At 49.7% G+C, this 17,503-nt stretch overlaps 1 protein-coding gene across 1 annotated transcript in view; it reads left to right on the top strand.

Moving 5' to 3' along the window:
* The window catches only part of JPH2 (junctophilin 2), a 75,025-nt gene that overhangs the window by 20,386 nt on the left and 37,136 nt on the right, over window positions 1–17,503 (top strand). The window contains 2 exon segments of the mRNA XM_021077520.1: window positions 6,871–7,068; window positions 7,071–7,650. Coding sequence (XP_020933179.1) covers window positions 6,871–7,068; window positions 7,071–7,650 — 778 coding nt within the window.

The raw sequence follows: 17,503 nt of genomic DNA, 5'->3' as shown, positions 1-17,503 counted from the left end.
TGAAGATATCATCCTGGATGAAGTCAGAATTAAGCTGAAGCTTGAGCTATCCATAGAAGTTGTCCAGGGGAGGAGAGAGGAGAAGAGAATGCCAAGAAGAGGTGAGGAAGCATGTGCAAAGGTCCTGGGGTAGGAAGGTGTGTGTGACTTGAGAGCTGCTCAAGATGAGTCAGGATTTTTGGGTCTTGTTGGCTGCTGAGAATCCTGGTCCTTCCCCTGCAGGCGTGGGAAGCCCTGTAATGCCTACAAGTCCAAGTGAGGGGACCGTCCAAAGGGTAACAGGAGGCATTTCCTTACATAGACAGCCCCTCTCACCAGATGCTGTGGGTGGGTCCTTATCTCCCTCTTCGGATGCATTCTTCCTGTCCCCAGAGAGAGCTGTCCTGTCTTAGAGAGAGTCAGGCAGAGGATGGCCCAGCACTTGGCTTTTTCCCCCTTCCCAGGGCTCTGTCCCTCCCAGCCTCCCCAGGGTGTCTGTGCCTCTGCCACTTGCTTGTAAGTTTCCTAATATAGCCTGGCTGTTTCCTCCCCAACTGGAGGCCAAGAGCCGCTCTCCTGTTGCGATCTCAGTTTTCCTTGGGGTTAAAGGGGCCACGTCAGCCCATCTCAGGGCCAAAGTGAAGCTAAAGGTAGACTGGTTGATTTAATTTCACAAACTCATGCACTCCAGAGATCAGCTGTCTTCTTTCTTTCCTCTGGTTTACCATCGTCTCTGCTCTGTTCTTGCCTATTTCCCCCTTTCATATTTTTTCTTCTTTCATCCGAGACTTCTGGAAGGTGCACAGCTAGATGTGGATGAGATTTTGGGCTCTGTGCATTTATTAGTTGTGTCATCATGGTGGGTCTTGTAGGAACTATTCAGTAACCCTCTGGTCATTTTCGCAGACCTGTTTTCAGATCAGCAGACCAGAAAGAAGCCAGTTATAATAAGCATGCTACTCATTCATTTAACAAGTATTTATTGAGTATTTATTTGGTTCTAAGTACTACGGATGCAGCAGTGAACAAAAAAGAATGGAATCCCTGCCTTTATGGAGCTTGCAGTAAGGGAGATGGTCAATAAACAACAACAAAAAAAGCAAAATATATATAATATTAGATATGCTATGAAGGAAAAAAGCAAAGAAGGGAAATTAAAAAAAAAAACAATCTTGGGAGTTCCCACTGTGGCACAGTGGGTTAAGAATCCAACTGCAGGGGCTCGGGTCGCTGAGGAGGTGCAGGTTTAATCCCTGGCCTGGCACAGTGGGTTAAAGGATCTGTGTAGGTCAGAGCTGTGACTTGGATTCAATCACTGGCCTGGGATCTTCCACGTGCTGTGGGTGTGGCCATAAAATTAAAAAAAAAAAAAAACAACCTTGGGTGGGGAGTTCCCGTTGGTGCAGTGGTTAACGAATCCGACTAGGAACCATGAGGTCGCAGGTTCGATCCCTGCCCTTGCTCAGTGGGTTAACGATCCGGTGTTGCCATGAGCTGTGGTGTAGGTTGCAGACATGGCTCGGATCCTGCGTTGCTGTGGCTCTGGCGTAGGCCAGGGGCTGCAGCTTCGATTCGACCCCTAGCCTGAAAACCTTGGGTGGGGGATATAACTTTAAATCGGGTGGTCAGGTGACATTTGAGTAAAGGCATGAAGATGGTGAGGGAGCGAGCCATGCAGATACCTGGAGGAAGAACATTCTAGGCAAAGGGAACAGCAGATGCAGAGACCCTGAGGCAGGGGCGTGGCTAGTGTGTGGGAGGAACAGCAAGGAGCCTCTGTGACTAAAGTGAAATGAGGGAAAGGGGAGAGGAGGAGGAGGTGAGGACAGAGGAGTGATGGGAGAGAGCAGAAAGGGTCTTGGGGGTCCCTAACGACTTGCGCTTTTCTTCGAAGAAGGGGCAGAGCAGTGTCGTGATCTGATGTGTTACATGCGAACAGAACTCCTCTGACTGGTGTGTTAAGAACAGCTGGAGGAGGACAAGGGCAAAAGCAGCCACCGGGACAGTCTGGGTGAGAGATGATGGTGGCTCCAAGTACCACCTAGTAGCAGTGCGGGTGGGGAGAAGGGGCAAGAGTCTAGGTTCACATAGAAAGTAGAGCTGATCGGATTTCCTGATGGATGTTTGCAAGCCACTGTGCTGGTTGAGGGTTTTTTTTTTCCCCCTTAAAAGTTTGTTTATTTATCTATTTATTTATTTTGTATTTTAGGGTTGCTCCCGTGGCATATGGAAGTTGCCAGACTAGGGGTCCAATTGGAGCTGTAGCCACCAGCCTACGCCAGAGCCGCAGCAACCTGGGATCTGAGCGGAGTCTGCCACCTACACCACAGCTCATGGCAACGCCGGATCCTTAACCCACTGAGCAAGGCCAGGGATCGAACCCGCGTCCTCATGGATGCTAATCGGGATCGTTAACCACTGAGCCATGACGGGAACTCCTCCTTAAAAGTTTATTTATGACAAATTCTTTATCAACTTTGCAACTTTATTTCCATGCAATAAAATACATTTTAGGCATACAGTCTTGATAAATGTCTACACCTGTGTAACCAGCACAGTCCGGGTATAGAGCATTTCTATCCACCCAGAAAGTTCCCTAGTGCTGCTGTGCAGTGGATCCCCCTAGCAGTTACCCTCTGGTAACCTTGGATCTGCTTTCTGTCACCATAGGTTAGTTCTTTCCAGGCTTTCATGTCATTGGAATCTTATGATTTGGTCCCAGCTTCATTCCCCTGGGATGTTTTTGAGATCTTGGGGTGGGTATCAGGAACCTGCTACTTTTTACGGCTGACTAGTATTCCCTTGTGTGCCTGATTATAGTTTATCCATTTCCCAGTTGATGGACATTTGGGTTGTTGCCATCTTCTCTTGTCTCCTTTTTTTAATATTCCCGAAAATGCCGGAAAGCAGGCATTATTTTTCCACTTTCCAGGTGAGGAAATTGAGAATCAGAAGAAGTAGCGTGTCCAAGATTCCTCAGTTTCGATGATGTTTGAAACCAGTTTATCTCTGTCCATGTTTCTGTCCCTGGCCTCTCACACAACGTGGCCTCATGTGGACAAGTTTGCAAAATGGAACATAATAGTTTTGTATCTCCCGCCTCTTCACTTTTCTGTCCTTCGCACCACACTTTTTTTTTCTTTTTTAAAGATTTTCATTTTTCGGTTGTAGCTGGTTTACAGTGTTCTGTCAATTTTCTACTGTACAGCAAGGTGACCCAGTCACACATACATATATACATTCTTTTTTTATTTTTACTTTAATTTTTTTTTATGCACCACACTCTCTTTCCCTCGTCTCTGCATTTGCCACAGAATCCCATTTTCCCACTTCCTCAGCTTGAATCAGACCTCAGTTCAAACCCCAGTTCTGCTCCTTCCTTGCTGTGTGACTTTGGGCAAATCACATAACCTCTCTGAACATTAATCCACCTATGAAAAGGGGATCATATTTGCACTTTCCTTTCTGAGTTCATGCCCAATGCTCTCCTCTCTCTCCAACTCTCTCTGTTCCTCTTTGGCCCTTTAATAGTTGGTGTTCCACGATCACTGGTTTGTTCTGGTTGGTCACTGAAGGGAGGTCAGAGCCACTGTCCCTCTGACCCCTGTTCTACCTGCTGTCCTGAGGGGCTAGAAGCACCAGAGACCCTCCCCCAAATTAAAGCAGAATTTCAGGTGGTGAGGCCCAGGGATTTTATTTTTAGCTTCTCATATGCAGCCAGGATTGAAAACCGTGGGCTCAGAGTTTTGGGCATCAGAAAGACTTGAACTTGGATCCTGCTTCCTTAGTCAAGTCACTTAATTTCTCAGGCCACCAACTTCCTCTCCTGTAAATGAGCATCCGAGTGGCACCCCCTCACAGGACTGTTGAGGGGGTAAGCAAGCCCCTGTGCTGTCCCTGACCCCTGGATGGGGGCTCTTCATGCACAAAGGGCTGGGGGTGGGGTAGCAGCGGAACCCTGATCTGGAGCAGCCTGTGCTGGGAGGGACCAGGCTGTGCGGACTCATGTGGGCTCATTGTCCTCTGCCTCCAGAGTCATGATGCCCTGATTCCTAGAAGACTGGCGTCTCAAAGTGAGGCCAGCAGACCTTAGAAAGCCTCGACTCCAGCACGTCATTGACTAACAGGGCAACTGAGGCCATAAGAAGGGAAGGGAGTTGCCCAAGGTCACACAGTGAGATGGCCTTTCTGGACAGGTTCAAGCCAGTCAATCAGCAAATGTTTCTGACTCCCCTCTAAGTGCCAGGCCTTGTCCCAGGTGCTGGGGATTCATCAGAGAACAAAACAGGAAAGATCCCTGTACCCATGAAGCTTCCCTTCCAGCAGGGGACGAAAAGCAATAAGTAAATAAATATCACATGAATTATGTTAGAAGGTGAAAAATACAATAGAACAAAAGTAAAAGTAGACCATGGTATCTAGGTGCTGGTGAGGACACAGGCAGATTGTAATTTTAAATAGGGCCGTCAGGGAGGCCTCACCGAGCAAAGACTTAAGGATATCGGGAGGGAAAGAGTTCCAGGCAGAGGGAACAGCCAGTGCAAAGGTCCCAGTGGGAGTATGCTTGTTGCGTTGACCCCAGGAGTGACTTACTAGCCATTCTGGATATTTGCTAGGAAGCCATTTGGTTTTTTGGTGAATCGGATAATGTATCAGCTTGTGTTTAAAACAAAGACTCTAAATGCCGCTCTCACTTCAGCGAGCATGGTGTGCCAGGCACTGTTCTATATACTAAGGGCACAAAGACGATGGCAGAGAAATGGTGCTGCTGGGGAGAGAGAGAGACCCAAAAGGTGGAATGCCATGTATGGGTTAGAGGAGGGTGATGAGTTGGGGATGGCTGTGTAACATCTGGTGGCATCTGTCTCCAAGGTGACACGTAGAGCTGCAGAGGGGAAGAAGTTGGGGATATGCATGGAGGAGTCAGTAGGACACAGATGGCAGTTATAAAAACACCAGATGGAAAGCTCCCGTTGCGGCTCAGTGGTAACGAGCCCAACTAGTATCCATGAGGATGTGGGTTCGATCCCTGGCCTCGCTCAGTGGTTAAGGATCCGGTGTTGCTGTAAGCTGTGGTGTAGGTTGAAGATGTGGCTCGGATCCGAAGTTGCTGTGGCTGTGGTCCAGGCTGGCACCTGAAGCTCCAATTTGACCCCAGCCTGGGAATTTCATATGCCACGATTGTGGCCCTATAAAGAAACAACAACAACAACAACAAAAAACCCACCAGATGATGCCATCAGCCAGGGAGGATGGGAAGGAGGTTTTGGATAGAGCCCTGGTGAGCACAGCCTATTAGCCTGTTAGGCTGGGGGTGGAATACGAAGATATTTTGTCAGCTTTGTTTCAGCTCGTTCCTGCAACTCAGGTGACCTCACGCACTAACCCAACTCTGTAGAATCACAATATCACATACGTATCTTTCCCTTCAGATATTAACTCATTTTTCTGTGATATTAACACATTCAAACCTCCAACAACTTTATAAGATACGAAGCAACTGTTATCAATTTGATGGGTGAGAAAGCTGAAGCACAGAGAGGTTAAGTCACTTGCCCAAGGTTACACAACAGCAAGGGCAGAGGCAGGATTTGGACCCACCAGCCTGGCTCCAGAGTCTGTGCTCCTAACCAACACTCTGAGCTGCCTCTCTATCCATGTCACGCCACATACACGGACTCTTATTCCCAGGAACTCATGTGTTCACATTCATGGCCATGCAAGGCCTTCTGGCTGATATCTCCTTGTACACGTCACTATCCTGCACACACGTGGATGTACATGGTTTCAGTGTCATTAATACCCACAACCTCACACACAGCCCTGAGTGTCTCACATTACTTTATACTTTAACACTTGTGTACTCAGATGTCACCTCCACTGGGCACTCACTCCAGTGTATACACACCGCATGATACACGCATGAGCCACATAGTCAAAAGACACTGACACACCTGCCCGTAACAGTCTTCCCTACACACGGCCTTGCACAACCTGCACTGGCCCAGGCTCTCCAACAATCACACCACTATTCGAACTCACCGTTTTATCCATTCACGACCTTGGACATTCACTTCGTCTTGCACACTAGGATAACCATGCACACTCACTGAACCTCACACACCAACAGAGCCTTGCCTGCTCTCAAGTTTGCACTTTCTGATCCTCTAACAGTCTTGCACCCCCACTCAACTTTGCCTTTCTTGCACACTCAAGACCTTGAATACTCTCATAACTTATACACATTCCATGATGACATGTTCATGTGATTCAGTTACCCTCTGCACACTGCCTTGCACACTCATGTGTCCACATGCTCCTGCTGCTATGCACACTCACATACATGCAATAGTCACATTACTGCACAAACTCACTCTCTTACCCACTCACCCTCTGGTACATTCATTCTCTCTTGTGTGGTTCCAAATCTGTCCACACTCGCTTAACACTCACCTGCTCACACAACTTCACATTTAAAATGGGCTCCCTCAACCTCACCCTATTTTGCACACTAAAGACCCAGGCATGCTCCCAGCAACAGAAACCCCTTTTGGCCTGTCCCCTTGTGTTCTGGCACACTCATTTAACCCCACGCCCTCCCGAGGCCTCACCTGCTCCCAAACTTCCCACACTCACGCTGTGCGGGACTCCATCTAGCACGCTTGTGACCCTGCCACGTCCCCACCAACGGAAATATGCACACCACTGGCCAGCTCCCAGTTTGCACGCGTTTGTTCTTGCATGCTCACGCAACCTCACACCCTCGGAGCCTCGCTGGCTTTGGTAAGCCGGGACTCCCTGGCCCCGATGGCCTGGCCCATTGAGCCGGGCACCCCTGGGAGAGGCCCCCATCGGGCAGTCCCACTGACGCGCCCTTCTCCTCGCCCGCAGGGACGTACCAAGGCCAGTTCACCAACGGCATGCGCCACGGCTACGGCGTGCGCCAGAGCGTGCCCTACGGGATGGCCGTGGTGGTGCGCTCGCCCCTGCGCACGTCGCTCTCGTCCCTGCGCAGCGAGCACAGCAACGGCACGGTGGCCCCGGACTCGCCCACCTCGCCGGCCGCCGACGGCCCCACGCTGCCCGCGCCGCCATCCCGCGCGGCGGCTTCGCGCTCAGCCTCCTGGCCAACGCCGACGCGGCGGCGCGGGCGGCCAAGGGCGGCGGCCTGTTCCAGCGGGGCGCGCTGCTGGGGAAGCTGCGCCGCGCCGAGTCGCGCACGTCCCTGGGCAGCCAGCGCAGCCGCGTCAGCTTCCTCAAGAGCGACCTCAGCTCGGGCGCCAGCGACGCCGCGTCCACCGCCAGCCTGGGCGAGGGCGCCGACGAGGCCGCGCCCTTCGAGGCCGACATCGACGCCACCACCACCGAGACCTACATGGGCGAGTGGAAGAACGACAAGCGCTCGGGCTTCGGCGTGAGCGAGCGCTCCAGCGGCCTCCGCTACGAGGGCGAGTGGCTGGACAACCTGCGCCACGGCTACGGCTGCACCACGCTGCCCGACGGCCACCGTGAGGAGGGCAAGTACCGCCACAACGTGCTGGTCAAGGGCACCAAGCGCCGCGTGCTGCCGCTCAAGAGCGGCAAGGTCCGCCAGAAGGTGGAGCACAGCGTGGAGGGCGCCCAGCGCGCCGCCGCCATAGCGCGCCAGAAGGCCGAGATCGCCGCCTCCAGGTAGGACCCGGGCTGTGCCCCCCTCGGGGAAGGGGTCCTGGGGCAGGGCGACCTGGGAGGCCCCATTTTTGCTTCTTTTACCGCCAAAGAGCTTCCCCGCGACTCTCTTTAGAAGGTTCATTACAAGGGCTTCTGGATCGGATGTCGTCCATCCATCAGCCATATACTCCATTCCTCCCATCCACCCATTCGCCCAGTCGCTCCATTCACTTAATCTTTACATTCCCCCGCCCTTTCTAATATCAACCTGAGCAACCATCTCTCTGCCCAACTATCCACCCCACTCTCCCAGCTGCGTAACTTTCTGTTTACTCCTTAACCTCCCTGTCACCAAACAACCACCCAGTCAATTCATCCATTCCCCCAACCCTTCATTCACCTAACTCCGCTGGTACCGCCTGAGCAGCCCCGCCATCACCCAGTTCCTCTATCCATCCAACCACCCATCTGCCCAACCATTTCTTCACCCACCCATCCAACTTTCCATCTTCTTACCTATTTGACCATGTAGTCACCTACCCATCCATTCACCCAACTATTCATCCAGCCACCCAGACACCTGTTCAATCACCCACCCACCCCCTCATCCCTAGCACCCACATTCACTCAATTTCTCCCATCCTGAACCACCACCCACCCTAACATTCAACTAGGCATCCATTCATTCAACTACCTTCATTCACCCAGTTACCTCCATTTATCCAGCCACCCCATCTCCCAACCATATTTCCATCCACTGAAACAACATCCACTCCAACCCACCTAACCAGTCATCCAACCATCCATCCATCATCCATCCATTCAACCAACTTCATCTCCCAACCATTCTTACAACCAACAATCCATCCACGCTTTAGTTATTCACTAAACCACTCCACCCATCCATTCGCCAGTCCTGCATCCATCCACCTGCTATCCATTCAGCACCTATCCTTTCAGCCATATTCATACCCCTCAATGTCTTCTCCTTGTACTTCAGGTAAAGTTCTAATGGTGCTTCAAACATGTGTAACACCTGTTGTGTGCATGGCACTACTTTAAGTGGTTTAAAATATTGACATTGTATGTTCTTGGCTAAATTAACCTCAGGTGTCTCATCTATCAAAATGGGGTGGGTCTGAGAGTTAGAAAACATAGTGTGGGAGTTCCTGTGTGGCTCAGCGGTAACGAACTGACTAGTATCCGTGAGGATGCAAGTGCAATCCCTGTCTTGCTCAGTGGGTTAAAGATCCGATGTTGCTGTGAGCTGTGGTGTAGGTCTCAGATGAGGCTCAGATCTGGCGTAGCTGTGGCTGTGGTGTCGGCTGGCGGCTATAGTTCTAATCAGCCCCTAGCCTGGGAACTTCCATGTGCTATGTGTGCGGTTCTAAAAAGACAAAGAAAGAAAGAGAGTGGGGGTGCAGTGGTTCCCAGTCCTATCATGGGATGAGTTCCTGGGAAGCAAATGGAGATGGAGATTAGTGTGCAGCAAGTCACGGGTACCCTCAGGATCAACCCTTGTCAGGAGGGCAAGAAGGCAGGATTGGGCGAGGGCTGGGTTTCCGGGCAGTCTCCACCCTGCCTTACCCGACCACAAGGGGTGCCCTGCAGTCGAGATGACCTTCAGAATTGTCCCAAGTTGAAGTGAGGGAGCTGGATTTTTACATTCTCTGCATTGCATGCGGGCTCATCTTCAGAAAAGGGCATGACCTGGAGCTGGATGGCTCTTCTCAGCCAAGGGCAGTCCCCGGACAGGACTGACAGCGGGCAGCCCTCTGAGCAACTGGGTTGGGGGCAGAGGGAGGGGAGAAATAAATCCTTGTTTTTTTTTTTTTTTTTTTTCTTTTAGAGCTATACATGCAGCATATGGAAGTGGCCAGGCTAGGAGTCGAATCAGAGCTGGAGCTGCTGGCCTATGCCACAGCCACAGCAACACGGGATCCGAGCTGCATCTGTGACCTACATCACAGCTCAAGGCAACACTGGATCCTTAGCCCGCTGAGCGAGGCCAGGGATTGAACTCTCATCCTCATGGATACTAGTCGGGTTTGTTACCACTGAGCTACAACAGGAACTCCCAACCCTTGGTCTGAAGGGGAAACTGAGTAGCACATCACAATATCCGTTACAGTGCTGGACACATCGCAAGGGCCCCTAAAGTAGTACCAGTCACTGTTGTCATTCAGTGAATTCATTTTACAGATGTGGAAACTGAGGCCCATGGAAAGAAGACAACATACTTTAGCCCACTTGGCAGACAAGTGAGAGAACCAGGGCTTTCTGATTCCAAAACTTTAACCAGCACATCTTCTGTCTCTAAATTTTGTAAACTTTAAATTGCCATGTATGTTTTTGTTTTGTTTTTTTGTCTTTTTTTTTTTTTTTATCTTTTTAGGGCCCCACCCATGGCAAATGGAGGTTCCTAGGCTAGGGGCCTAATTGGAGCTGCAGCTGCTGGCCTGTGTCACAGCCACGGCAATGCCAGATCCAAGCCACGTCTGCAACCTACACCACAGCTTTCGGCAATGCTGGATCCTTAACCCACTGAGCGAGGCCAGGGATCGAACCCACAACCTCATGGTTCCTAGTCAGATTCAGTACCTCTGCACCACAACGGGAACTCTGTGCCATGTATGTTTGAGTAGTTAGTATCATTAAGGGAGATAGAATGTGTAAGTAATTTTCTTAAGATTTCTTGGTTGGGGCAGAGCCAGGCTTGTGACCAGGTCATCGTATAATTTATTGGCCAAATCTTTGAATACTTTTATCAGTAAAAGAGGGCAGTTTTTCTTTTTCTTTCTTTCTTTTTTTTTTTTTTTTGCTTTTTAGGGCTGCACCCGTAGCATATGCAAGTTCCCAGGCTAGGGGTGGAATTGGAGCTGCAGCTGCCACCTTATGGCACAGCCACAGCAACTTGGGATCTGAGCTGCGTCTGCGACCTACACCACAGCTCCCAGCAATGACAGATTCTTAGCCCACTGAGTGAGGCCAGGGATTGAGCCCGAATCCTCATGGATACTAGTTGGGTTTGTTACTACTGAGCCACAATAGGAACTCCAAAAGGGGGGTGCTTTTTAAAAATAATACTCTTATGTTAGAAAAATTTTAGCTTTACTGAAAAGTTGCAAAAATACTCTAGAGAGCTCCCATATACTCTCCGCCTAGATTAGAGAAATCTGTTAACTTCTTTTATTACAGTAATATATTAATCAAAGCCAACATTCATACCTTACTGTTAAACTCCAGACTTTTCAAACCTGGTTTCTGGTAGGTTTTTCGGCTGTAAAGCTGCTATTTTCCCCTTTCCGTAATTTAATCTTTGGAATCCAGATGTTAAGTTTGGCCCACACTCAGGGAAGGAGAAGGGTTTGGAATTAAGCTCTACCTTTTGGAAGCATAAGTATCCACACGCATTATTTGCATGGGAGATTTGTCTCTTCTTCCAAAGGGAACATTTTAAAATTATGATGCCTAGGAGTTCCCACTGTGGCACAGTGGGTTAATGATCCAGCTTATCTCTGTAGAGGTGCCAGATTGACCTCTGGCCTGGCGCAGTTGGGTTAGGGATCCAGCGTTTCTGCAGCTGTGCATTGGATGCAGCTCTGGCTTGGATTCGATCTCTGGTCTAGAAACTTCCATAAGCTATGGGAGTGGTTGAAAAAGAAAAAGATAAAATTATGATTCCAAGTGTATATAGTTATGACAGGCAAAAGCTAGGACTGTCTTGGGCCACCCTGGGACACAACAGTGCTTAGATTAGGTAAGAGCTTAAGCTCTTGATTTGGAAGAAAGACCAGGAGTTGGAATTCTGGCTCTTCTACTGAATTGCTGTGTGACCTCGCCCAAGTTGCTTCACCACTCTGAACCCTGGATCTTGTTCCTCTCTAGGGTAGTTTTGGGGAGTAGATGAGCTATGCCTGTAAGATGCCTGGCACAGAGCAACCAGCAGTAAAAGCAGTCTTTGCTATCACTTAACGTGTTCACATTTAAAGGTGGGGAGATGGAAGTTCAGAGAGAAGGAGAGAGTTCCCCAAGCTCTCCCCTGCTGGGGGCCAAATTTTGCCCCTTTCCCTACCCTCCTTGTCCTTCCTGCCAAGCCTATGCCCTTGAGCAGGTGTTGAGCGCCCTCCAAGAAAGCTGCTGGGCCCATAGCCCGACACTGAATCTCTGGAGGGAGAAGGTGGTGCCAGCTCCCTGCACGCAGTGCCACCGGGAGGGGAGTGAGGGGAGATCTGGATTCCTTATCCTGGGTGCCTTCAGGGCTGGTGCCATGTGGGGGGCGGCTGCCTGGCTCGGTTTTCAGCTCAGATTGAATTTCCAATTAAGGGAATCTTTGAGTTAGGAGGAAAAGCAGGGTTGTCTCTCTCCTGGGGGCTTTGATGAGTAATCAGGCTGCAGGGAGCAGAAAGCCTCCCCGGCGCTCCTCGGCCCAGGCCGGCCTGGGTTTCTCTCCATCGTGGCCTCAGCTCCCTGCCCTGGCTTTCATGGAACTTGTCAGCTCCAAGTCTAGGATCAGGACAGCTTTCCCAGTGAGGAGGGAGAACGCGGAGCTGTCGCATCCCCGAAAACGGGCTATGGATTGAAAAAGATTCTAGATCTGCTCTGTCCAATACGGTGCCACTGGCCATGTGTGCCTGTCGAGCTCTGGAAATGTGACTGGTGTGAAACGGACACTGAATTTTAAAGAGTTAGTAAGAAAAGCATGTAGAGTAACTTAGTAAAAATTTTGATATTGATTACAGGTTGATTATATTTTAGATAGAGTAGGTTAGAGAAAATATTATTGTTATTAATTTCACTTGGTTCTTGTAACTTTTTTGAATGTGGCTACTAGAAAAGTAAAAACAATTACATATGTGTCTCACATTATGTTTTTCTTGGACACTGTTGCTCTGGATCCATTCAGGGCCCTAAAGAGACAGTCTAACTCCTTCACTGACCAGATGGGAAAACTGAGGTACAGAAAGGGACAAAGAGATACCCATAGCCACTAAGCCATCAAGGGGGAACTAGCTTCATAGTTTCTAATTTTGTGGCTACAAACTCTTTTTGTAGCGCCTTTTAAGGTCCTGGGCCGTGGAGGGAAGCTGGGATGTTCTAACCTCTTCTGGTTGTCATGCCAACACCCTGATAAATGGTTCCCTTCTGGAAGGAGCACAAGGAGTGGGGCTTTGGCTCTGCCTCTTGCTGGCTTAACTTGTCTTCCCTCCAGACTTGAATTCTCTCAGGTCTAAGGGGAGAATAATCATATCTACCTTGAAATGTTTTCACGAGGGTTCAATCAGACACTGTGCACACAGCGCTCAGCACGGGCTAGAAGCAGGAGGCGGCTCAGCAAATGTTAGTTGCTGTTGTCGTTGTCTAGGTTTCTCCTTATTGTTGTCATCTTGCTCCTGCAGCAGAGGCAGGGCTGCCTGCAGGAGTTCTCAGCTGCCCCAGGGTGTGAGGTTTGGAACATTTCAGGTTTTGGACAGGATGGCATCAGGGTGGCCATGGAGACAGGGTCCCTTCAATGAGTCTGTCCTCCGCTCCTCCTCCTCCACCCCCAGATTGATCCTGGAAGTTCCCAAGTTGAGCACAGGGTTGGAGTTGGCTTTGAGAGTTGCTGGGAGGTGAATTTCTCCGGTGAGCAGTAGCTAAGAGCTTGGACAGACCCAGGTTTGAATCTGGGTTCAGCTTCTTCCAAGCTGTGTGACCTTAAGCGAGTTACCTCACTTCCCTGTGCCTCACTTTCCCTTTCAGTCACGTGGGAATGATATTCATTCTCTTTCCAAGTATTGCTACAGAGAGCAAAAGAAATAGCCCATGTAAAGGGCCTTTGCTTTGAAGGCGTGCAAGGAGGTGTACGCTGTTATAGTGAGTCAAGTGTTACTCCCTACTGATCTGAGTCTCTCTTGAGAGTGAGGTCTCCCTAAGGGAAGGCTCTGTCTTCTCTCCCAGTTCCTACAACTGTTTCCCAAACTGGCATCTTCTGCAATTTTTGCTACAACCATGTCTCATGTATCATGTAAATCAACTTACTAAAAATATGTACAGTTATCGAAAAGGAAGACTTTTGGAGTTCCCACTGTGGCTCAGTGGGTTAAGAACCTGACACTGTCTCAGTGAGGATGCGGGTTCAATCCCTGGCCTTGTTCATTGGGTTAAGGATCCAACATTGCTGCAAGCTGCAACGGAAGTTGCAGATGTGGCTCGGATCTGGCGTGGCTCTGGCTGTGGCACAGACCGGCAGCTCTAGCTCCAATTCGACCCCTAGCCTGGGGACTTTCATATGCCGCAGGTGTGCCATTAAAGAAAGAAAGAAAGGAAGGAAGGAAGGAAGGAAGGAAGGAAGAAAGAAAGAAAGAGGAAGACTTTTGACTCACTGTTGAAAATGAGAGACCCACATCATGGGGAATTCTGACAATAGAATGATATTATTCAAGTCTGAAGTCAAACTACTAATGTCACAGGTGCAGAACCTAACGTCTGCTCTCTTTGTGCTAAATGAAGACATTGACAAGAATGGATAGGTCTGGAAGATCTGTAGGCACCTGACCAAAGTTTGTCCTTGAGCAACAATAAGAATGGGTCTGATGCTATTTCACGCTGTGGCTTCACATCTGCCAGGGTTCATTTCCAGCACCTCTAGAGCGAGCATGCAGACCATCCTGGGGGGAGATGCTGACCCTGGAACTAGGTCTAGGCTAGGTCCAGGTAATTGCCCATGTGGAGCCTGTTTCATTTTTATTTAACAAGGGTCCAAGGCAGCCTAGAGCCAGGTAAGGATGGGCTATGAATGCCAGGTTACGGAGTTTTGAACTTACTACGCAGTCGGCACCGTTCTAAATGCTTAGCTAAATTCTTGCATCTAATTCTAACCATGGCACATAGAGATTTTAAAAACAATCCTTATTTCTAGGAGCCAGAAGGATTCTCAGTACCTTACTTATGTTGACCGACTTAATCCTCACAACAGCCCCATGAGGAAGTATTGTTATTCCCATTTTACATATGAAGAAACTGAGGCACAGATAGTTTAAGCATCTCAAGGAAAATCATTCCTCTGAGTAATGGCAGAGTGGGGAGTTAAGACTTCAGAGCCAAGAGACCTGGTTCTGGAATGCTCTGAGCCATGATCTGACCTTTGGCTGGTTTTCTTTTGCAAATGTTGATTAGTGCTGACTCTTGGGCCAGGCTTGTGCGTGGGCACTAGATACTCAGTGCATCAGTACGGCCAGCATCCTCTGGGGACTCAACAGCCTAGTGTCCAAGACAGACTGGGATTTGACACAGTCAAGTGATGGGTTTGAGGGACACGTGAGCAAAGGGTAAGTAACTACCCCGGAGGTGGCCTGAGAGACTCCCCGAAGGTGGGGAGCAGGTGACTTTGCTAGGGAGTTTGCCAGATGGAGGCCAGGGAGAGAAAGGTCATTCCAGGTAGAGCCACGGAGGCAGGAACGTGTGTGGTGTATTTTGGGAGCCGTGACTCATTGGCAGGGCTGGTGTGGGTGGGGAAGGAGATTAGAGATGAGTCTGGGAAGGCAGCCTAGAGCCAGGTAAGGATGGGCTATGAATGCCAGGTTACGGAGTTTTGAACTTACTACGCAGTCGGCACCGTTCTAAATGCTTAGCTAAATTCTCGCATCTAATTCTAACCGTGGCACATAGAGATTTTAAAAACATGCTCCAGGAGTTCCCGTCATGGCTCAGTGGTTAACGAATCCAACTAGGAACTACAAGGTTGTGGGTTTGATCCCTGAGCAAGGCGCTCAGTGAGTTAAGGATCCAGCGTTGCCATGAGCTGTGGTGTAGGTCGCAGACGTGGCTTCCCATCTGTGCTGTGGGCTGGCAGCAACAGCTCCGATTAGACCCCCTAGCCTGGGAATATGCCACGGATGGGGCCCTAAAAAGACAAAAAAATAAAAAATAATAAAGTAAAAACATGCTCCAAGTCACACAGCTAGTCAATGACAGACCTATGATTCTGGCCCAGAGGCTGTCATCTTATCCACGACAGCTCCTACTGTTTCAGATACAGTGAACTTCTCTTTTGTTCTTCCTCCTCGTTGTTCAGACTAACATGCTTGCTAACATTTAAGGAAATTCAAAAACAACGAAAGATAAAAAGGAAGAAAACCCCTCTCCCATGTCCACCTCTGTCCCACCTCTGAAGGAACCACTGTTAACAGTTCCCGTTTGTGCTTTTTTGTGTGTGTCCCCCCCCCCCCAACTGGGACTACCTGCATTGCTCTTCAGCATCTTAATATGTTTTGAGACTTTTTCAGCTTATGTACACACTGCCTTAATCTTTTCAATAGTGGCATAATATTCCATAGTTTGGGTGTATCATGATTTATTTCACCAGCTCTCTCCATGGATTTCGAAACCAATTTCACGAGGCCGCAGTGAACATCCTTGGACGCGTACTTTTGTTCATGGAGCTGGTTAAAGGGATGGCTCAGCCAGGTGCCTTTCCTAGCAGAGATAGTCAAGCATCCTGGGAATGCACTGGAAATATAAAGCCATTAGCCCAGGGCCTTGCAAGGGACTGACTCTTGAGGTTCACGTTCAAAATGTAAATTCAGTGGTCTCTCCCCTGACAAGGTCTGTGACACCTTGGATTAGGTATCATTATCACGAGGGTGGATCAACACAGACAAGCAAAAGTCCACATCTCCCTTGTCTGTTCAGCAGATATTTAAGAGTAATTATTGCAAGATGTGCCTGGTCACTCACCGGCTGGGGTGCCCCCATGTCTCTGCCTGTCCTTGCCTGCACAGATCTGCACTTATGGGCTACATTCCTAGAAGTGGAATGGCTGAATCAAAAAGAATGTGTGTTTTCATCATTATCAGAACCCCATTTAATCTCCAAAAGGGTTGCAGCAAATTTATGACTGCCCCCCTACAATGCACACGAGGGCAGTTTTCCTCACACCCTTGCCAACACCGTGATTATCATTCTTTTGCATTTTTGCCAAATTCTTTCAGGGCAGTCAGGTGTTCCATGAACCCAGCCATCACTGTCACCTGCCTGGGGCCACAGAGGCCAAAGTTTTCCCTTGTTCTGTTTCTGGCTCACCTCCCGAGATTCCTGGATATGGCTTCCATCAAGGGGGGTTAAACTCCCAGAAGGTGGCCTCAAAATGTTGGGAAGTCCCCCCCCCCCAGCCCCAGATTCCTGCTCTCCATCATATCCTTCCTTCAACAGTTGCCAGCTGGACAAAATCCCTTTGCTCCCAGAGACCGAAGACGAGGATGAATGGAATTTCCTGAGTTGTCAGAGTTGGAGTCTCATGATATACACGAGGCAGCTGTGACGCTCAGGCCGGCCTCTGAGGCAAGGGGTCTGGGGAGCGAGAGGATCTTGTCTGGGTCCCTGGCAGCTGGGAGATGTGCAGACTCTGGGGCAGTGTGTTTGGGGGGAGCCAGGACTTCTGAGCTTGGAGAGGGGAGAAGTAGAGAAATGACTCAGTGTGATTCTCACCGGTCCTTGGAAAAAGCTGGTCAGAGAATGCAGCCCAATGTGCTCATTTCACAGATGGAGAAACTGAGGCCTGGAAAGGGACAGTGACGTAGGGTCAGAGCAGAGAGAGGAGCGTGCCAGCGGGCAGAGTGTGGGAGGCTCTCCTGAGACCTCGGCTGGTTTCTGGATCCCATTCAATAGAGCAGCCAGGACGAGGACAGGGCTCTGGGAGGTGGAGAGGGAAGTTTTATCTCCCCCACCCCCAGCCCTATAAACTGTGCTTTCGTTCTAACTCCAGAACCTTTCCAGCTTGATTTTCCAGCTTCAGTAGCAGTCAGAGAACAGACCAACAGCCCCCGCCTTTGGGAAAAAATGCCTTTTCCTCCAATGCCAGGGTTTCCCCATGTCCCAGCGGAAGGCCCGGCTC

Source organism: Sus scrofa, chromosome 17, assembly GCF_000003025.6.
Source record: "Sus scrofa isolate TJ Tabasco breed Duroc chromosome 17, Sscrofa11.1, whole genome shotgun sequence".
Lineage (NCBI taxonomy): Eukaryota > Metazoa > Chordata > Mammalia > Artiodactyla > Suidae > Sus > Sus scrofa.
Note: the sequence above shows the minus strand (reverse complement) of the source record. Positions and strands in the feature narration are given on the sequence as shown.